The 24,429-nt window shown below is 34.1% G+C and overlaps 1 protein-coding gene across 2 annotated transcripts in view; it reads right to left on the reverse strand.

Annotated features, from left to right (window-relative positions):
• Positions 1 to 618: 618 nt before the first annotated feature.
• Positions 619 to 24,429, reverse strand: part of LOC110457942 (organic cation transporter protein-like) — a 34,656-nt gene continuing 10,845 nt past the window's right edge. Inside the window, exons 5-12 of one of the 2 annotated variants that reach the window (XM_021509442.1) lie at positions 19,590 to 19,744; positions 14,399 to 14,567; positions 13,627 to 13,659; positions 11,900 to 12,133; positions 11,417 to 11,643; positions 7,584 to 7,765; positions 5,861 to 6,006; positions 619 to 5,046 (exon numbers count right to left, since the gene is read on the reverse strand). In XM_021509442.1, coding sequence (XP_021365117.1) covers positions 4,947 to 5,046; positions 5,861 to 6,006; positions 7,584 to 7,765; positions 11,417 to 11,643; positions 11,900 to 12,133; positions 13,627 to 13,659; positions 14,399 to 14,567; positions 19,590 to 19,744 — 1,246 coding nt within the window. In that variant the 3' untranslated portion in view covers positions 619 to 4,946. The remainder of the gene's footprint in view (positions 5,047 to 5,860; positions 6,007 to 7,583; positions 7,766 to 11,416; positions 11,644 to 11,899; positions 12,134 to 13,626; positions 13,660 to 14,398; positions 14,568 to 19,589; positions 19,745 to 24,429) is intronic. The other variant, XM_021509443.1, reaches the window with a different exon arrangement.

Here is a 24,429-nt window from a genome sequence, read left to right on the forward strand (position 1 = left end):
GGATATATGGTACATAGTATCAGGTTTTCAAATGAGCAGTGCAGAATTCTGCGGTATTGACCGATGAACCTTTACTAGTATTTAATATAGAAAACCGTTAACCATACCCTTTAAAGGTTTTCAAATTACTAAGAATTATCGTGAATTCTCTGGACCTACGAATTTTAAGCTTAACCTGTGGTCTTCCATGTCAATGTATAGTTCATTGTAGCACGTGCAAACCTTTACATTTCAAGAACTACGAATTGTTTAATCAAAAAGGATAAAGTTACTTTGTGATTAATATTAGGCTGTTTTTGATGACACTGTTGTATTCTATTTAGTTTTTTCATTTAATAATTAGTACAATAAATTTGGTATCATAAACTAACAGTGATATTTTATTCGTGTGTGCTATTTGTGCGTTTTTGCATCTGTTTGAACATGTTGCCCTTTTACTTTGTGGCAGTGGTAAACCTATATATTGAATATGTTTTTTTTCCAAAAATAAGTCTAATTGTCGGCGAACTTCAAAGAATAGAAAACAAAATCAAACGAAGTGTTCTTCGCCCTCATATGGCCCTTGCTGTTTCGAGGACGTTTTGCCGAAACTAAGCAAAAACAAATCAGACTAAAATGCACAAACACGTAAATACATCAGATGAATTTATTAATCAAGAGAATTCCAGAAAAAAGACAGTTCGACTTGAGAATCAAATGTTTCACATTTACATGTATCATATATACAACTCAACTGTACACTGTTTACCTGGTATAAAAGATGTAAAATAAAGTTATGCTTTGTGTATGCAATACCATATTACATGTACTATATATTTATAAACATAGGAATATCCTTCATTGCTGGTAAATTATAATGTGATGTCTTAATATGTGCAAAATACAAACAGAAAACAACTTTTTTTTTTAATTCACACAATTGTGCAGTACATACACTCAATGCTGTAAAGAATAGAAATGCTAACAGATCACTCACATTAACCATTGTTTAACGGCTACAAATTTTCTATAAACATATCTGAGTAACAGATAACGACAGAGTGCCTTACACCATGTGACAAAAATCCCTGCGTTTTGTGTGTGTGTGTGTTAGGGGTCGATAGTAGGTCCTGATATCTTGCTTTTGTTCAACTAGTTGGTAAGATTTGCTGTTACCGAAAGCTAATACATCATTGTTACGCTGACGGCACATAAATATTCATGTTTATCCGACAATGTAGCTACGAGAAGATCAGGAATAACTCATTGGTTTTCACACCCAAACACATGAAAAAAAATGACACAAGATCTGCAGATGACAAGTTTACAAAACCACTCGGACAATGAGAGTGTAAATGCTGCATATTTGCATTTTTTTCAGTGCTGCCCTTTTGGTGGTTCTTGACAATAACGTTTCCCGGATTTAAGAACACTAGGATCATAGGACGTCTCAACTTTTGCTGAAAGTTTGTGTTTAGCTATCTGATCACCTCTAGTCACGTTTTCTTTGTATTTATAAACCCGAATACAGAGGTCACGTGTAGACAGGGTTTACGTTTGATTTATTATTACAATTGTGTCAATTTCAGCCTAACAAAATATTTAATGGTAAAAGTGTATTAGAATCATACGACGTCACGCAATATACACGCAAAAGATATATATTTGAAGAATAAACATACATAAAGAGATGTATATGGCCACAAACATGGCGTTGGGTAGTCTTGGTATGAGCTTTCACAAAACTATTTACGCAAATGATATAGTACATGTGTATAAGAGTATGTTGTCCTTCTCCGTAAAAAAAACCGGTTAAACTTGGAATACAGATGCCCAAACTAAACTTCATATAGTAGAGTTACATGCATTCTTTATAGCATTGAGAATATACAAATATAAACAAGTACGAATTGTGTCAATGGCTGCCTGCACTAGCGATAATGCTAATAATCGCGAAGTGCTTAAAGACAAAAGTCTGTTTTATAAATTTGTTTGTAGTTTAAGCAAACAACATACGTCTTTTTCCCTTATACAATCCAACGCCTTAATAATTCAATAAGCAAAACATTTTACCAAATACATCACTGGAATATGTATCGTCAAGAAGTGTAATACATTTATTTTATTTTCATGAAGAAATAAAAAAATATAAAGTCTTTTTAAATGAAGACATTATCGAGAATACAAAAGTGTCGACTGATAAAAGTAGTTGACTACATATTTAATGTGAAATCTACAGTAGCTTATTGAAATATATAAACAACCGCTGCAATGTAAATTGTTCACCAGTTGTCAGTATTACGTGACTGGGTGAAACTCTGTGATATGTGCCTTTGGTATGGTAGTAGCGAAATAGCACTTTAAAGTCGGCATCAGTGTTATCACAAGGCGGCAAATGCGCCCACATACCCTGCCTCCAGCATACACACACATATGCACGCATACACAACACACATGGAGGCAGGCCCTTTCCTTACCTTAGCTGTTGATAAGAGGTTAACCCTTCAAAACTAACCAACCTTTATGAAATATCAGTGATATAGTAGGTCATATTGGCAGACGGATCGGTGCTGAACCAATTTCAATATATATAGCTTATTACATGCACAAGACATACTCTATTTATTATGCTTCCAGCTAGATAGCACGCGGAATTCTGTATCATCCGAACTATTTCAATACACAAACATACCGTTTCCTGCACACACACCGTTACACACATGGGTGCACATGACATTAGCTTATCATAGTACGCTAAACCAATCAAACATTATCTTAATTTACTAAGACACCTGTCATCACATATAAACCAAAAGTATATAACACCATTTGGGTTTCTGAATAGACACCACTCCGATACCTGTTGTCAAACGAGTTTTTTTATCCAGATAAGTAATTCTAAGACACTGATATTTGATAGATCTAAGCGAACAATGCAAAGGGAGCAATAATGTACCGTCATATGGTTACACGATTCTAAATGATCAATACAAAGATACTCGATAACATATATTATCTTACCAAACTGTATTCAGACACTTATATGAATATGTTACACGAATGTATCCAAAAGGCTTTACTAATATATCTGCCCTCGTGTGATTATTGAAGTGAGCAATATTCAATGTTGTACATTGTATCATCTGTGTACATGTATCTTAAAGTATAATTCACGAGATACCTTACATGGTATGGTTAATTAGATTAACAATATACAGGTACTTCAAATCATATCTGTATTAATATTCACCACTCAGGTGCAGGTTTTTTTTAATTGCATACACCTGAGCATTATTCAGAAAAACTATCACAAAACATACAAAACATGATAAAGACTATGGTTGACTGATGAGCATAACATTTAAATGAACACAGTCATTTGTGTAAAAATAGAAAAGGCATTTTCTGATATATGTGTCAAACCGTGCATAAAATGTCATATTAAACAAACAAAAAACACACAACCAAATTGCATAGGAAATCGATAAATCTATACCAGATTTAGCTTGCTTATTTTGACGTATATAAAAATGTGTCCCATACTGGTTTTGTATTGTTGAACGTAATTTAACTGTACTAAATATATATATGTATATATTAAGAACCGGGTTTTATAACCTAATTATCAATCGACGAACCAACCAACGATCGCTTACGTACTTTTTATGCAGTCATCGATAATTACCAATTGAAAATCATTGCGAGAAAATGTTAATCACATTTTTATAAAGCACATATATTTCACTCCATGTTGATTTTAATACGCTTTCAAATGATTATCTCTAGTTTTATGAGATAAATTTGGCGAAGGTACTTATCGAACACAATCCAGTAGTTACTACATGTATAATGGAGTATTAAAGACGTAGGAAGCATGCTGTTTTCTTTTGCAAATATTACAATTTAATCAGCTATTGCTGATGTCAATTTCCGCAGGACTGTCATTCTATAATATTTAATATTCATACCTTATTCCACCGGAATGACCTTGATGATGTATTTGCTTATAACACGACATAGTCATCAATCAGGGTAAAATTTTCTGAAATTAAATTTACGTCGATTTAATGAAATAGAAAATAAATCGGATTGAAAAATAGAGTAAGATATAATGTAATTTCCTCCAAACAGGCGTTTCTAGGACAGAAAGCAGAACCAAATTCCTCATTAATCTGAAACGCGTATCGTGCCCTTGAAATAGGCGGGTAATGATGCATTTTGTTTCGGCAGAGCCTGGCCTAAGATTATAACCTAGATTAAAATTGGCCATATGATTCGGTCCAGTGTGCCTTAGCTATTGTTCCAATTAATTTCACGTGAATGTCCCTAACCCTCGTGGTTTTATACGATAAGAGCATTGTGGTGTGGATTCGATGCAGCATATGAATCGAATAATTCCGTATTTTGAGGTCTTTCAAATTGGCATCAGATGCAGGCGGTAGATAACCTCAAACAGAAGGCAGTGTGTCATTTCTGTGTAATTTGTTGCATAGCCAAATAGCGCTTCATGGCGATCAGCGTCATTATGATGAATCTCAGAAGTAAGGACAATTCATATTTTAGTCGTAGACTTTTCCTGTCCAAATTTGTTCTTTAACAAAAACTATATTAAGCGAGTTATCTGAAAGGTCCCCAACACTACGATAGAACAATTCATAGCAATATGTTAATTTTAAATGTAATGATTGATTTGAATCTTGAGACATTTTATCACTGAAATATGTTTTGGTTCTCATTTTTCTTTAGAGAAGGGAGATAACTCTGATATGCATAACATGTGTAATGCACAATATAGCATGTATACTGATGACTAGCTTGTGCATTTGGAATGTTAAAATACATCGTAGATATTATGAAACGTAGGTTAGTATTTTGCATCTGTCTTAAAATATCCATTCTGTTTGACTTGTTGTTGCTTCCTTTCGTCTCTCATAGTGTGTTTCTATTGATACTTTAATCTGCACCTACTAAGCTGTAGTTTCATTTTCTTGTGCATTGTACCCATTCATCAATGGTTGGTTTGTATTAACGTCTATAGCTGTGATGTCTGGTCTTGACTTTCGTGGTCTGAAAAGGAAAGTAAAATCCATGATGTATGCATAATAAGATACTTTAAAGAGGCACACGATTAACGATTACCCTACTGAAAACTCGTTTTACGACGTTGTTATCGTTATATAAATTGCATGTTGAAAGTATCAATGTTGGTGGTACACCTATGGTAGTGTAAGTCTTAGTATATTGTTTCTGCAGTAGCTGTTGTACACGCAGTACACTTCAACAGTTGTAGTATCAGAATCTGAGACGAAGACTACCTTGTTTTATTTTTTAACAATACAGGTTGTTCCATGATAGAAAATTGTTACACACGCACTCACAAAAACATAAGTAAAAATATATTGTATCAAGTCAGGTTATTTATGTAATAGGGACGTCACAAACCCATATTCCGTCTTTGCGTATTGCAGAGTTATCTTCTCTTGTGAACATGTATTGATTGTTACGTCATTGGTTTGTGCGAGAAAATTACGTCATTTTCTCAAAAAATAATGACGTTACTCTCACAAACAAGTGACTTAACAATCAATACCTGCTCCCAAGAGAAGATAATTCTGCAATACGCAAAGACGGAATTGTCACCAGATAAGCTACCAAGATTGTTCGCAAAACATTTTTATTTTGTATATAACACATTGTTTGCAGTACTATCGACCATAGGTGTTGATGGAAAAAAACCTAGCTAACCTACAACATTATGTATGTGAACATATCAGCGAACTCGTTAATGAATGTCGTCTTTATAAAAAAAAAATATTTTCTTGTTACGCAAGACCCTTATTGTAATGTACAAAATATACAGCCAAAACAAAGGCTGACTTACTTTTTCATTGAGTCGGCTATTGTCTCTGGTAGGTTTTCGTGTAGTGTCTCTGGGAGATAATATGCCAATAGTCCCGATAAAATGGCACAAAGACCGAATATGATCATGGGAAGGGCCTTTCCAAAGTCTCCATCGACACTTTGAGCCTGTAAGTAAGATGTTCGATATGGAAATAATGAATCCTATAGTTTGTTGTGTCTTTGTTTTGCTTATATGGGATGCTGTCAATTTGATACGACTGATATTGTTCATATATTGACAGAAAGCAAAATCTATCATGAAGATATAACATTAATCTTTGACCAATCATAACAATTAGTTTCGAAAATAGATTTGAGATCTGTTATATTGATATAAACAAAATCAAACAAACACACAAACAAATCCCATAATTGATGTCTTAATTAATTAGTTCTAATCATTTTGCCATACGGTTGGGAGCAAACTAAATGTATCAACTAAATGTACAAACTTTTAGTACACAGTGAATTTGAGGTAACTATCGTGCAATGGGTTTATCACTAAACCATGAGAAGTCATTGTTTTTCAAATCCGTAAGGTCATTAGTTTTTAAACTATTATAAATGTATATATATATATATATACATATATTCCAACCCGCCTATTTCAATTGGACAGGGTGTACATGTATTATACTTTAGATATCCATGTTTCTTCTTTCCAATCACTTTAAGACTTTTTGTTATCAAAATATGAAAATACTTTCATATCCTCATGCAAAACAGCCTTTACTTTTCAGAGTTGTTATATTTCCCATATGATGCCTTATACAGAGGTACATTTATACCAACATAAATAAATACATAAATAATTAGAATCGATGCGTATTCAACAAATTACACTCTTAACAATTAAATCGTTGAATAATATCCCAGCTTTAGAGAAAACCGTCAAGATGGGTTATTCATACATAACCCATACTTATTCATTGAAAAGCGAAAGCCAGCATCAATGCATATCATGTGACGAACCATTTGCAGTAAAACACTTGTTAATAGATTGCATTGATCTTTAGACAACAACGGACATTTTCCATAATATTTTATTAAAATCTCGAATCCCTTTTCGAAACAGTATTTGTCTCTTCAATTCTTAACTACATGAAAGCTGTTGATCTAAAGGATAAAGCGAATCATAGCCACTTTTACGTTGTCAAGGTGAAATTTGTCTTTAAACTTTTCGTTTGTTTCATTTCATTTTCTTAAACATGTTTTATCAAAATTCTATTGGCAAACATATTGTTTTATATGATGACAGGCCACAAAGATTGTAATAAAAATAATGTATGTCTTCTGTTTGGTATTTCAGTGAAGTGACACTATAAAGTCGGCATAAGATCCACAGGGAGTCATATACAACAGCACACCGCCTCCAGAATGCATAAACACTTGCAGAAATACGTTTTACACATGGAATGACCTTATTTGTAAATATGACGCTTATCCAAAACAATTACAAATAAAACCAGTTTGCAGATACTTTGCCCGAGAGAGAAACCATGGCACGGTTCACAAATTGTGAGATTTAAATGTGCGTGAAACTTGCCCTTTAGTGGCACGATAACTTAGCCGTTGGCATTACATCATTCAAAAAACAGAGTGAAGCATACAACGTGTGCAGTATCGGCTATATTTATGAATCAATGTAGTGCTGTTGGTGAGGAAATATACGAAATGCTAACACGTCAATGATTTTTACTCACGAGATCTACAATATACGGCGATACCATCCCGCCAACTCTTGCACAGAAAGAGGCAGCTCCCATAGCGGAGTTTCTGATAACGGTCGGAAATAACTCCGCTGAAAACAAAAGCACCGTGGCAAACGATGCCGAAGCACCGACTTTGCCAATTGTTGCTAATAATACGGCAACCCATTGTATCTCTGAAATGAGAATAAAACGAACATTCACTTTTAACATAAATGGATTTTTTGACAATTGTTTATATTGCATCATTGGCTATGCGAAATTGCCTATCGAGTGTTGTTATGGAACGATAGATAAAACTTGTTTCTATCGAAGATTTTCAAATAATCTTGCTAACAATTCTTAGTTGTGGCCAAATTAAAAACAAATCATCTACAAAATGTACTTTGTTCTCCTTACTTTTACAGTGAGAAATCTCCTTTTTCTAACCAACTTTTAAGAGACCACATTTTTCAAAACAGCAAAAAATTAAACCCTATTCTAACACAATATTGAGAGACCAATTTTGAACTATCACTTTGGCTGTCATTTGCTAGAGATTTGACCTGTCGTTCCCAACAGTTTTAACTTTAAATAGAAATCCGTTGTTAATTGTATGCACTTTTGACGATTCTGTCAGCTATCACAACATTGTTATAAGGAAGTTATTGATACAAAGGGCTCATTGTTTGTGATGAGTTTTCCCAAACATCACCATTATTTAAAAACAAAAACAGATGATAGTAAAGATTTACAAACATTAACAGGGTCAACATATTTGATACAGGAATGTATTAGATTTAGAACTGAGTGTCCCTAAAATCGCAGAAAGGCTACGGTTCAGCCTCCTGTCCGAGACAACAACAATATTAAAACGTCGTGCTTTCTAATGTCCACCGAAAGGTTTGTTCATTTTTGCCTAAGGTTAGTGAATATAACAAAATGTTACCACTAAAGTAAAGCGATTTGCAACAAAAAACAATACTAAATATTAAAAACACAACAGTTTGATATATATATATATATATATGGCAGTGAAATTACGACAAATATTCTTGATTTGTTGTATGGAAATTTTGTTTTGTTTACTAACCACTAGTTAGTTCTAGTCACCCTTTGAACAACCGGGACATAGCGTCCGTGTTTAGATAAGTGATGGTAAGGACTGATTATACCGTTTTCAATGTACATGTACTATGACAGTGTTGATTTTTCAAGGTTATGACAAATGTAAAATAGCCCGTGGCTGGCCCGATCAGCCTTTGACATCTTGTTATATCACTTCAACTGGTGTGTGCACATACAACGCATAACCTCGACCAACCTTGAACTCTTGTAACTCGAGATTAATCCATATACTCTTGCTGGCATGTTTAACGATCGAGTTGTATTGCTGTTTGTGTTTCAATATTAATAGATTTGTAAATATCAACTAGTCTACAATATTGTCTTACAGATGTACGTACATGCAGCATGTTTATACGGGTTCCAAAGTGTCGTTATCAATATTTATATTTATCCGTTGACATAATTTTGAAGAACAGCTGATATCAAAAACGATGAATTTCAAGTTGTTTACATTAAAACGCAGTGAAACGGGAGTATTTGATGTACTGTCAAATGTTATTTCACATGTTTGTAGGAAGCAATCTATAAATCATTGTCCGTATATTTTACACAATTTACTTAAGCCCTTTTTATTTCCGTTTCACAATAAAGCTATATGAAATGCTTTGTTCATGATACAAAGCAAATTTTGGTCAACTAGTACTTTTATTCTGGTCCAGCTATGTATACATTCTTATTCATAAACCTTACTTTCGGTCACAATCTAGTTTAGTCCTTGTTTTTAAACCCTGGATGATCTATTGCTTGTTTGAGGTCAACGGCCGCGTTACATTTGCAATTGGAACAACAGATAAATCTGGGTGTCCTCAATATCTCCTTAGAAATTAATTCGAGTATTCTGGAAGCATATATGTGTGGCCTCTATCGACACGTAGTGAGATACGGCAGGTTTATTCTTTCTCAGAACCTGGTGGGGATACTTTTATAACAAGAATGGCTTGATTTTACTTCAACACCATGCAGGAGAAAATATATGCGCATGGATGGTCTTATTAAGTACCGTTGATGTAAACATAAAATAAATATGTTTTGGGGCGCATCACGTACCTTTAATACAAGCTCTTTGCTACGAATGGACGCTTTGCTTTTGACATTTTACCTTATCCGATGACCACAAAAATAAAATCAGGTGTTTTACTTTATTTTGGTGTAGAAGAGAAGAAAATGTGTCAAGGGGTTAATGAAGTAAATCGTACAAAAGCATTTTACTACGGACGGACGGACGGACGCACTGACAAAACCATAACATTATGTCGTCACTCAGTGGGGGATATGAAACAATAAAATCAGGGTAAAATATGAACAAACGATATATTTACATAGCGACTATTGAATAAGGACAAAGTGAAAGGGACAGTTGTTTCGAAAGTGTAATCGTCTTCTTCGTCTCTATATTGATCTATGACAGGTAATGTCACTTACTCCTAGTGATAACTGTTGTAGTGATAACGAAATAACACGGCACACTTATGATCATAACCAAACACATCGGCCTCCAATTCGCACACATCACGTAACATACATGCCAATGAAATCATAAAGGCGACCATATATCGTTTTCATAGCCATGATCAACTAGCTTTTTTGGAGTTCCTGTGTTGTATTTTTTCATCAGCTTCCGAGACTAACACAAAACCAAGATGAAAATTCACGATAGGCAAATCGTTACACTTATCTAAGATTTTAATAGTGAGTCGTCTATGTTTGTCATGCTTTACGTTCAAAGGAAAATTTAGTGATTAGGTTTTTTATAACCTTGTCACAAAACTCATCGTGATTAAATAGTTCGAACAATTCATGTCGAGAAATTGACAAGAGACAATGTTTTCTTGGCGTTTTTAATCCGTAATGTAGAAATCCTTAAATGTACAGCCGTACGTTTAAGCGACAGCTGTCGGTGAATTTCTAGCTAACAAAAATGTCTTTTCAGTCGAGGACAGAAGGTAACTTATCGCTTTTTTCGCCTAGCCTCTCTGAATACAAGTAGCTGCATCTATTTTTCTTACAGCATCTAAAACATCGTTCAAAATGCGTTTAAACATATTGATATCGTACTTTCTGCGGTTTGAAATTCTCCCTGCGGCACAATCTCAGTGCGTGCATGCTCTAATTGAACCTGTCAGTATTTATTCAAATCCAAATGTGAACAGAAATATCTGTTAAGGGGTATATAGTATGATACTTATAATTCTTACTCGCGGTGTATTGTGTAAATTCAAGATTTTGTTATGTGTGAACTCAGAATCATAACTAACACCGTGTTGTTGGTCGACAGCGTAGTGCTGCACATGTTTACTTCTCACTGAAAGGCCCGGATATTGCGCTATTGCGGTCGTAGCTACTTTTATCATCGGCTTTCCCAAAAGCTGAAAATGACCACACTGGACATTGGCTTCAGGCCATGTCATTATCAATTACGTCAACTTTTGTTAGAAGATATATATTTTCAGTGTCGACTAGATTTTCAGGTTATCAACAAAACTTACTTCACTAAATTGTCCCTTTAAGATTGAAGAACAAATGTTGACAGCTTAGGACTAATTAGCTATTAAAGACCTCTCCCGGATGTTTTATGATACGTACTTTTAGGAAATGCTCATTTTTGACTCTGTTAAGCCTTCCGTTGCCTTATTGCTCAGTTTTATTAGACTAATTATCTGGATTTAATAGGTCAGGAAAAAAAATACAAAAAGATCAAAAATACGTATTGATATACAAACCCGGAGAGCCGAAGATGACGGGGAACGTTGTGCACACACAAAACACCCCTGCACTGACAACGGAAAAGATATACACTGGTCGCCTGCCAAACCTATTGAGGACGAACAGCAGACTGAGGAAACCCAACAATTCAGCCACACTGATTAGAAAGAAGTTGAGGAATATGTTTCCGCTGATGTTTCCAACATTTATACTTAATCCATAAAACACGGAACTGCACACTGCCCTGTAGTAAAAATAACAAAATGGTAAAAAGTAAAACCAGATAAACAAAAGCTCTTTTATAATTGGTTAGCAATGGACCTCCTAGAATTTGTTGAGTTTGTTGTATGAGTGCACTGAAATTACGGCTGTACCCTTGTAACCATTTTCACGCAGACTGAACTGTGATCCCATTATATTATGATGCATCTCTTCCAAAAGAAGATTAAGGACATACTCCGCATCGAGTTAAAAGGGAATATTGTTAAATGGATGCCTACCAATTGAGGAAAATGATCGATGTCCGTCCCGCCATTTTAGCTGTCGAGAAGAGTTTGCAAACTGGAAAACACGACGACGGTTCCTCTGGTTCTATCTTTTCTTCCTCTTTTCCTTTCAGTAATATGTTACTGGGTACATGTACCCCGTTCACACGTGCAGCGTGCTGAATTATCTCCATCGCCTCATCTGTCCGACCTTTGATTAATAACCATCGGACGGACTCTGGCATAATCCTGCAAGGAAAATGTGGGCCTTGTGAGCAGTGCATTTTAGTTTTTTGTATATTTATAACAATTATAACGTTTTTAATTATTATTTGCTTAGAATGACAAACTTCGAAACCTCAGAATACACAGGTTTTACATTAGTGTTATTCATCTAAAAAAAAGTACATTCTTCTCATGAAAAAAATAACAATCAAAGTTGAACTTTACTGAAGGGTAACAAATTCATAAGGATCATGCTTAAAGCAGACGTTTTTTTCTAAACCAATGATACCAAACGAAAACATGACAAATAATTGCGAAGTTTGATGGTATGTACGTTATCAAAATGACTTTTATATTTTGTTAATTGTACAAATATTTTAACATTAACATTAAAAAAGCCCCATAAAAAGTCCGTGGCCATCTGTTTTCTTGATTATGCAATGCTATGATTAAATTTGTTTTTTCTTAAATCACTAAGAGAAAAAACATCATCAATTTTGATTTTAGTTCAGTAAAACATCATAAAGCAAAAGATATCTTTTAGTTAAGTATGTTGATGTTCAGGTATCACATTGTTTGAGACAGGTGTAATAGATTGTGATAACACCACCGGATATTTATTTTCTTTATTGAACCAGCAAACGAGCAAACAAGCAATATAAGGCTATAAACAGAAATATCTGGTGTCCTTTTTTATATCAAAATCAGACTAAATCAATTGGTATTTGATTGAGCCTTTTGAACATCGTCTGTACTTTTAACTGTTTTTGTTTACTATGTGACATTGCACTTATTAAACACTTAATATATGATTGCATTACCCTTGATTTAACAACATGTAAGTTCTTTACGATAGCGATCACATTGAAGTTGATCACAAGCGTATGGTGGTATCACAAGATATTTTCTGCTACATAAAGATTTGTTAAATGTCAGGACATCATATGTACATGTATGTAAAAAAGGAATGCGATATTAGAACAGAGTTCTATATCATGTAGTTTTAAACTGTCTTGGTTTAGAGCTGTCACGTGATACAATTCATTATTCGATCGAGGGTCAGTATCGCCTTTAAGGATAACATGGAAGCGCCTGTGCCCCGTTTTTTGAAAAATTGAAACAAGATTTAGTTGCCTCCCTATTACTTTGGAAAAGAATTTGACCTGGTCGTTGCTCAATTGCTGTTTCAATTTATTCAGCGACAATGACGGTCAAAATATATGAAGCGGCAGACGGAGTTCGATTGAACGAGGCTCTCAATAATCCGCCAACGAGAACTAAAGAGGCAAATGTAACATTTAAAAGAATTCAAGAAATGCTAAGTATGAAAAAAGAGATCAACGTCTTTTGGAATTCAATTCATTTTAACAACGAGAATTACCACATGACAGCTCTGAACTGTTTGAAGGGTCAAAAAGGCAATAACACATTTAATGATCACTTACTGACCCTCTATAGAAACATAGAGGTCAATCAAATACTTACTAACCAATATGTGACTCTTAAGTGGTCATTACCTCACTTCATTTGGAGGTATTCTTAGTGATGCCCTATTCGATCCATGTAATTAAATCAAACAAGAAAACTAAGATTTAGTAGACCTGATATAGATGTTTCGGTTAACGTAACGGTTATGCATCGTAAGTTATTATTTATAAAAATGGGATATGTGGTTTGCATATTTAGTATATGCTTAAGACCTGCTTACAAAAATTGACATGTTTTTTTTTAAAATCGTGTTGTCCCGCGAAATAATTGACTATTATCAATATTTTAACATTTTTTTTATTTCTATTAGTGAAGTGGAAGTAATATAGATATCCGTTTGTAACATGTAACTTAAATTTTTTAATTAATATGATTCACAATCGTGATTATAACAATATATATTATCTCCTGTATAATTTGAACGTGTTTTTTTTTAATCATTGAACCTTCTCGTTTCTGTCATCATAAAATGTATTCACTGTGTTGTTTTCTGAATTTCATGCTGACCTTATCTGGACAATTCAATGAAAAATGTAAAGATAGTGCTCAAAGGGGAACAACTCTTATCAAAGTATATTTCCACATAAAATGTTTAATACTACGCAAAATACACTCGTAAATCTTTTCAAATCTACTTCGTGTTTCGTGTCTTCTTATTTTCATGGCAATATATTATTGGTGAATCGCAAAAATAGAACAGGTTGCTTAAAAGAGTGCAAGGTGTACATTGCTGAAGATAGGAGAATATACAAAGGACATGTTAATACATTTGTGTGCACAGTATCCGTTGTGGACAATTACCATATATATGATAAAAACAAAACTGGAGGTACAGAAACGACAAGATTGAGATATTTCCAATCTCGAATAAGGTAGGCGAGTAGGGCTAGCAGCATGGTCCCGCTGGCCCAAAACAGTTCAATCACGATTCCAGCCCACATTCTCTTGCTTGGGCCCACAAACTCCAGTCCTGTTCAAACATACATATGACGCAAGCAAACTTAAAACCCAGAAACTATACATTGTATACATTTTTATATATTTTGCATGTTAAGTATTAAAAAATACCAACACAAAAATTGACACGGAGACCAATTCTTAACTTCTTGATTACTAGCTTTGCGGTCCTATTTTAGTTAGCCTTCCATCAGTGCGTTTGACTAGTTAATCCAAACTAGGCAAAAACACATCCCTGATATAAGTCAAAAGTGTTTGTCCATTTTTTCGTGAAAACTCGTGGTTAGATTATGACGTCACAAACCATTGATTGTAATGTGACATCACAATCAGCCGGTGACGTATGCTTTCTGATCTTCCAATTTGGAGTACATAAAAATAAATGTCACATGTACATGTAAAAAAAATATATTAAAAAAATGCAATTGAACATAACTAGAATGTCTCAAAAGACTTCCCGATTCAGCGAACCTCTCAGTGGCTGAACATTTATATAAAAGGTAATTTAAGTGAATCCGTGGCAAGATTAATTCAAAAGTTTCTGAATGGTTTTATTAGTTTCATATGAAATGACAGCGAATTAAATATATTTGTATGACATCAATTGTTTCAGCGAATATTTTGGAAACATTTTGCTGTTTGATACTATTCCTGAGGTCTTCAATACATGCGCATCAATTCTATATATATTGTCCGCATCTGTATCTCGTAATTCAATATGGAAGTCTGTAACGTCATTTCGTTACTATATATGACATCACAATAGATATATTAATGTATACCGAATTATAAAATTTATAAGCATTCATGCATTCGATCTTCAATACAGTAGTCATATGAAAATAATAAAACATTAATCCACTGTCACGTGTCAAATTGTATAAACGGAATGCCATTGCGTATTATATTCACGATTGCAGCAACATCCTTTTCATGTTGGTGTAATCTTGCAATATATGAGACTTAAAGTCTTTAAACACTGATAAAATCATCGATCAATCACGTGCGCTTGGAAAACAATAACGTGGACTCATTTGATAAATCAATATAGGCGTAAACGTACCCCCGTTTATTAATTGTCTTTTGTGTAGCTATATACAGTATATAATGATTAGTTGCAGTGACTAACGTTTTTAATAGACACGTAACACGTTTCCAGTGCTCGATTAGCCGCAAACAGGTACCAGATATGTATTGATATTAAAATATTTCATATTACATTTTAATCATATGAGATATCCGATGCTACTAAACCTGAGATATTTACATACAGAAATGTTTTTACCGTTTGAAAATAAATGTTTGGGATCAACAAACCGATTAAAGATCACAATACCACTGCCAAAAACTATCACAAAGTGTTGTACTTTTATTGATAATAATTAAGATGGGTATATCCAACAACAGTGTTCTGAGTGAAGAAGAAATCGGCGAGGAATGAAACACTTGACTTCAGATAGTTTAAGTATCGCTCTGACCAATTGAGTTATCTGGTCAACAGAAGTGTCCTGGCCTAACTATGCTACATTTATATCCAAACGGAATATACAGGGAGGTTACTGTTTATCCAAAACAAACCACAGTGCAGTGCGACAGGGATCTTTACCTATCACACTATATAAATATGACATTTATTAGCAGGTGACAGTGAATATTGTCAACCCGAGAAAATCATTGTCACCCGAGGCGAAGCCGAGGGTGACAATGGGTTTTTGAGGGTTGACAATATTCACTGTCACCTGCTAATGAATGTCATATCTATTTTGTTACACCAAAAGTCTTTGTAGCTCAGAAACGGCAGCAAACCTCGATAATGACATCCTGTTTGTTGATAGTCTGCTGTTTACAATCGCTATCGCACCGGTGCTTGATGAAATTGGCTGTTGCCGTCAAACGTTCTTGTGACCATCACGGTGGGGAAACGAAGCGGTGCACGCACATTTTTTGCGCATGTGATATTTTTCACTGTCTCATGGCAATATCACCCGCGCCCCTTAAAACCAATGTATTTTCAGAGGGTGACAGAGATTTTTGTTTAATTTTCTCCCAACCAATCAAAAAGCTAGAAATTCACTTGAGGTGTAACAAAGTTAAATGTACTTTATATATGCTATAGTTTTGTTTAATTATGACAGGTTCTTTTAACACAACCAATATGATTTTCTATGTGACGTTTCGATGACTAGTACGGTGTGTACACTGTCCCCTTCAGCAAACAAAGCGTAGCTGAATCAAGTCATTTCGGTACATATATAACACTTGTTGTACATTCACTTACAGCGTGGCCAAATGGACATAGATTTTGTAGACAACTCGTACACATTTTACACCTTTGTGTGCATACGCTTTACTGGGCATTTGTCCAATGAAGGTGACATTGTAATACTGTACTAGTCATCGAAACGTCACATAGAAACTCTTATTGGTTGTGTAAAAAACTTTTCATAATCCATACTTACCAACCTGAAGAAAATGTTTAGAAAAAGTTTTGTTTTATTGTTTCCAACTTAACATTATAAACCATCGCCCAAAATAGTATATATTGTATTTGCTTTCCCAACTACGTATATTGTTGTTAGTCGCAATGTTGGTGTTCATAACTATACAGGTTGATAAAGAAATGAGGAGGGTTTACGTAACACAACATTATCAACAGTGTGCATGTATATAGAAGTAGGTCAAGAAACACGTATCATGATACATTGCAGGTAAACAACTTATTATCCCTGACTTGGCCATTGTATGTTTAAAGGTAAGAAGAAAACAGGTTGAAATGAAATCTTCATGGCATGGCTTCAATCATCAGTAGCAAGTGAAGCGTATACACACTGGCGACTAATCTTGTTTATAACGATAATTATTATGACACCCTTGTTATATGTACTGAACTGAACGTTAACAGTTGAAGGACGTGCCAAGCTTGATATGTCATTTGGTGGAGCTTTCACCTTTTAAAACCAGTAATGACTAGTTTAAACTAGCACAACCTTGGGTATTTAATATTAAGATATCTTATTTGAGGATAAGGAATTAGCAATAATCGGTTTAGAAAAGTGGTAGATGTTCTCATTGGTATTTGATATGTCTATAAAAAATGACTACAATGAAAAAACAATAATCGTAATATTTGGTTTGATAAACCCAAAATAATACCACACCATAAATAAATAATCACTCCCCGTTTGCGATAATCATATAAATGAAAATTGTAGAAACTATCACAAGATATATATACATGGTCACACAGCGCAACATCAGCAATAAAGGATTGAACATTATTTATATTATTGTTGTGAGTAGAATTCTATCTGTTCGCTTTACTATTTTATTTTTATTTTTAATGAATCATTTTCAGAAGTGAGACTGCAACGAATGTAAATAGAAGCATATACTCCGTTTTTCTGTTGATAAACATAAATGGGTCTCGGAAATATGTTTGATATCAAATGCCTTACAATTCATACAATTTGCCTCAAGATCCAACGAGGTTTATACCCCGTTAACCTTAACATACCATAATTGAATCCTTTAACAAACCTATGGTTGAACATTGGCTTTATCGAATCCATACTAATCATAAAAATGGCATCATGAGTCACGTGTTTCGTTTTCCTTCATAATGAGGTAAAACAGACGCTGTGACGACACCAATACCCTTAGTAAATGACAAACCACGGTGCATATGGGAACAGAAAAACACCGGTCATGTGCCATTTATTAATTAGTCATATGGTGTAAGGTAGAACTGATATATTTAGCTAAATATTACATTAGATCGTTTTATATTTTAGACACAAACTCTTTTCTATTGATGGTTTTGACGTCATTGAGTGAATAGGAATGCATTTAAATGAACGCTTGCCAAACCATATGTTAAGCGATGGGTGTTAAGAAAAGTTTAAAATATTGAATACACACTTTTATTCATTGTGATGTATTTAAAAGATATTTCAGTATCCTGTTTGGACTTGATTTCATTGGCCGGGTCATGTCATTCAATCGGTGTTCAGATAACTAATGTGTTATTTCAAGTGAAAAACAAATTAAGGAAATCCCCAATCAATCAATGAATTCAAATAAAATGTTGTTAAACACATGTCTTTTAAAACAACTGCTATCCTGTTTGTTTTTTCATTCAATTGGCAAAATAATTAAACTTTACTTTCCTAAACTTTTTTATTTAGCCAAACTTTGTCCAAATAAGTATGTCACAGGTGGTTTTCTATTACAGTCGTCCTATGCACTTGTGTGAGCTTAATTGCATTTATTTATCGTTGTTTTACTACTACTCGACAATCTGAGTAATTTATGGCAAAATAACAATAAAACAAGACGTTTGAACTAAAAGGTTAAAATGTTTAAATCACGCGAAAGACCCAAATAACAATAATAGTGGTTGTTAATCATGATATCATATATTTTTGTATAATAAGTCTAATGTGGGTATTCATATACTAGTGACAAAGAACGTGTATCAAACAAGTACTTTATTACAGGCATTTTTATATTGAATTATACTGACTGCCCTTGTAAGATCGACTGTTATATATTGACAACAGCGCAGATAAATTAGCATTTTTCCCCACGTTTCCTTAAAATTCTACTTAAATCGTTGATCAAGTCAGCGTGTTCGTATGATATTCGATGTAGATTAAGATATCGTGTATTTGTGGAGCATTATTCGCGGAATTACAGTTCAAATAGAAAACTCGTCAAATATTGAAAGTCATAATTCAAAATATGACACGAATATGAAATTTTCAGTAGAATATGTAAAACTGTTGCATTTGAATAAATAAACCCTAGTTTAAACATATTGAAAGTTTCACATACATTAAAAACACTTCTTAAGCAGTTAAAACCTCTTTAAAACACTTCTAAAGCAGTTAAAACCTCTATAAGTAATACTAGCATAGCAATATGTACATTTCAAGAAAAAATAGTTGTATGAAAATATGACAATTTTTTCTCAAATATAGTAACATGTATCTTGTCAAATATAGTAATATGTATCTGTTGTCAGATTCTGTCTTACCCATAACGAAGCCAGTTCCGAGAAGACCACCTACGGAAACTCCCGACAGGAACCGACAAATGACAAACTGCTCAAAGCTGGTAACAAAGCTGCCACTGATATTTGGAATGATATACAACACGATACTGAGGATCATCGCTTTTTTACGTCCAACCCTACAAAAAAAGGTAAATTGATAATTCATCCGTAAAATTTAATTTATTCATACCTTGACAAAATACAGTTTATTATTTTGACACACGGTGTATAACAATTGAGATTTGAATAACAAAATATTTAACCAATTCAGTTGCAATGACAGAGAAACTGACACTGACATTTTTTGTTCTTGAATTCAATAAAAATATTGTATCACGCAAATAAATAATTCAATGGAAAATGTAATATATCCAAACACGAAACAAAATAATGTGTGTGTGTGCACTTTGTTTGGTAAATATAATGACAAGGCATTCAGAGTGAACTGCACTTTAAATTGAAAGTTCAGTCTGATGAAAGACTAAATGATTCTTACGTGTTATTACATTTACCAACGTTTTCTTTGTAAAGTCAAAATCGTAACCACTGTCTGGTTTACAAGTAAATATTTGAAATACAGATGATTTATATCACAAGCCTATATTTATATATGCATATGAATGATTGCCTCAATTTACTGTGCCAGTCGTTGTAAATACACATACATTAGTAATTTCCAATTCATTTAACAGCTTTCCACTCAAGCAAATTGTTTAACAAGTACATGTATTGTAGGATAGCCTTCGTCTAAACCAAATTTGTATTGCAATCGATGCTTTTAAGATCCTGATTCAAAACGCTATATATCCTGTTTCAACTACATATTTCCATATCATGCCTGAAGGCTGATATAGATCGTGGGTTTATTTTCGGTGTGATATGGAAATTGTTTATTAAATACTTGCCAGAAAATCTCCTCGGCAATTAAATTCTACGTACAGAAAATTGAAAAAGAAAAATTGAGATTTGTTTTTTGTCGATGAGAGACTCTTAGGACTGCTTCCTCATTTGCCGTCTTTCACCAACATAGCCCATTGTTGTTGTGAACGACGCCGGTGTTCCGAATTATCTTACATGTTGTGTATGGAACATATTGGATATATTCCGTAGGTATGGCTTAGGGTTTTGGGTCCAATACGGAGTGGGGTGGTATGAGTGGGACATTTTTGCGATTTAGAATACTAAAAACATCGTATTTAAAGTTAAAATGAATAGTCAATAGTAGTGCCAGTTGTATTAAGTGAGATATAACTCTAAAATAGGTTACAGATCCGCGCCATCGACAGGCGGCAAATACACTAGCAGTATTCACCAGCACACAGTACACACATACACGCCTACATATTACACACACGGCAGCTCGTCTTTGCATGATATATATTGATATATTTTTTATATCTAGACATATGCGTATTGTACATGTTATCATGCATCAATCATGTATAAAATCAAGACTACATTCCACTCAAGTGTAACAGCTAAGTTGTATTGATTGCATGATATCGTGTGCATCAAACAATTGTTCCCCATCATGTCATTGTGTTCAATAACCGATATTCTCTCAGCACACGCAATATAGAATCTTGTTGCACTAATAAACAATAGTTTAATGATAGATCGATGCAGCGTAAACTAGAACAAATCATACAAAATGTCAATTGAACACAACACCAGAACTCGAAATCGATTCGACAAAAACAAATGTTTCTCCCCTTTGCATGCCTAATTAATATATACAACACACGGGGTAAAAAAAAGTTCTTTAATGCACCAAGATTGTGCCTCCAGCTTACTCACATGCATTACAAATATAGAAGTACATCCTTAAATGATCTTAGCTATCTATTGAAGCCTAACTTATACACACTGAATAAAGGGAATTGGGTATATTTTAAGAATATTTTCTCACAAAACTGATTAAAAAAGTACAATGTCACCTTTTCTAAAAGTTCAACCACATGAAATCATAGTGATTTTTTTCTATGGCTTCATAATTATTTAAAATAAAAATCATATTTTCTAGTATGTACGTACCGGCATTTTGTTTCATATGAATGCAGAAAACAAGAACCATTCTGAAGAATATACTTTCCTCTCTCCATATATATATATGATATTTTATACGAACGGTATAAATATATATGTAAATAATTGTTAAATTTTATTTTAAGGGCTAATGGTTCACTTAAATGTAAGTATTTGTCTTTCAGAATGAACAACAGCTGAAGCGTCCCCATGCATACAGGGATATGGTGATTTCTGAGTAACTTAACGTGTTGTTGTTGTGTGTATGGGAATGAGGCACAGATGCTGAAGCCCTAAAGTCTTTATTTGATACTGCTGTTAGAGAACTGTTAGAGAGACTCGCCAGCGTAATTATTTGTGGAGTGCTTATAGCTCTTACACTTATTAAAAACACAAACATTACCAGCACAAATACACTAACGTGTTTGTTGGAATAATTAGTGTGAGACTTGTTATATACACTTCAATGGATATTCCGATGTACCTGATAAAAAACTTTAGTCGGTCTTGGCAATGTCTACATCGGGCGGCAAGATTGAAAGCACGATATACACTTCTAGAGCGTACGAACGCAGTATGTGTTCACTACAGGGGCCACGCTCCTTTATAATGTACATGAAACTAGCATACATTCGCCATCCTGTGTTCAAGTTGTTAAAGCATAGTTAGCTTAACAGTGGAATACCGTAAAACATTGTTAGCTTAACGGTGAAATACCGTACAACATTCTTCTAATTTGGTTATCAAAATATTCTGAATTTTAATTAATACAACTAACAGATTTAGAAAAATAATTAGCATGTATGATTAGCACCAACAAACTGGCAAACTGGTTTATGTCCAAAATATCGTATTTTATACTTTATATTGAAATACTGTTAAGCAGTACATGAATTTGCGGCAACTCGACTTGATCCACTGTTTATCGTATACAATCGTTGAATTTAGATAGGTAATTATTATCCGTTTTGAAAAACGAATAATGACATTTTTGAACTGACATTATTGGAACGAGACATGCTGTGGCTTGTAAACGAAAAATAAATGATATTAAGGCGAAATTATTTAGGGATCCATGAAAGAATAAATAATTTGCAAAGAAAACGATGAACATAATTTGAATATTAAATTACCCTGATTCAGTTTTTCAGCCTTGTCTTAGACACGTTTGGTCAACAATTGGCCTCGGTAGACTGTTTTGTATAATCCAGACCAGGACATTTCATTGAAATGACACTATAAAAACTGCCATTATATGGCTCCGGTATCTGTGACCATCGTCTTTATACGGGACTTTAAAGGTCTCGCAACTGCGAAAGTCATAAAAACGTAAGACTAGAGCGACACTGTCGGAACAAACGGAGATAATAAGAGGCGCATGTCCTATATGTTATAATGAGGTCATATGAGCGGGTATGGTGTCATCAATGACTTCTAGGTAGGAGACATGGAAGAAACTAGATCTTCGTATTTTATTACATGCACATGTTTCATTATATGATATGCTAATTCAAGACAATTTACAATGTAAAAACTACGACACCATTTACCTTCTGACACAATATGTAGATTCACCGTAATTTGAGTTACACTGTCGTGCGATAAAATGTTCACGATGCATTTTCTCAATAAACAACGTACTTAAACCTCATACTCACAAATATAGGCAAAGAAATTGACTACAAATCGGTTTTAATCTGACTTTTTGGGAAATCCTTAACAATTCACAGAGTAAAATCGCTTCTTTTGTGTGTATGACCCTGTTGTGTGATTTGACTAAGTTAAATACATGTACATGTTTCGTTCGTTTGCAATACAAATACATCAGTTTCTAGAACATTGCCCGGTGACCTTAAAAGAAGTACTTCGTTGAACAAGGAACACATGTTTCATGGTTAAATATTCCCTATTTGTCCGAATAACACTGATTGGCCGTTGATGATGTAATAGTATTGGACGTTAATTGTGTTAGTAAAAATCATTTTCATGCAGTGACTAATAATCAGGGAAACATGTTTCAGATTTTAAAAATAACTCGTAATATTAATGTATTTCATAATGTATCAGGATTTAATGAGTGGTTGAAAAAAGTTTACTAATACGGAATACCCTACAAGTTTGAATAAGAGATTCGTTATCAAAGATAAATGTACAGGTTGTTTACCAAAATCTTCGACCAAACAGTCCCCGTAGGTAGGGCGTAAGAATTGTATCTTCACATAGTCATTGCATGATCGTAAGAGGCGACTAAATTTGGGATCTTATCTTTTCTCTTCTTTCTAAGCAACTTTCTTCTTCCTGATGTCTCCCTTGCCATTCCTCACTTTTGGCATTTAGTTGAGCGTTCGCCCCTGTGAGGAGGACTTTGGGTTCTGTCCCCTGGCCGGGATAACCAGAGTCTGTAAATATGCTTAACGTTCAGCAAATTAGGAGTGGGACGACTGGTTCGCCCGTTGTCAGTATAATGTGACCGATAGGGTTTCCTGCTGGGTGTCTTCAGCAGTATGTTTCAGTGAGGTAGCACTATAAAGTCAGCATTAGTTCCGTGCTATCACAAGGAGAAAAACACGAACATATCACAGTCTCCCAAAACACACACGCATGCATCTTGCACACAGGGGAAGCTTTAGTATCGCGAAAATTTATAGCCCCGCCATCCGTAACACGTGTCATGCTTAATTTGTAACAGCTGGTGTCCTCTAATCTTGCTATTATAGAACGAAACTAGTAAAACTAGCTGGCATATATCTGAAGCATCATACAAATATTGGAAAGAATATTGTTCTAATATGGTTTT

This window comes from Mizuhopecten yessoensis, unplaced genomic scaffold (genome assembly GCF_002113885.1).
Source record: "Mizuhopecten yessoensis strain PY_sf001 unplaced genomic scaffold, ASM211388v2 scaffold9385, whole genome shotgun sequence".
NCBI lineage: Eukaryota > Metazoa > Mollusca > Bivalvia > Pectinida > Pectinidae > Mizuhopecten > Mizuhopecten yessoensis.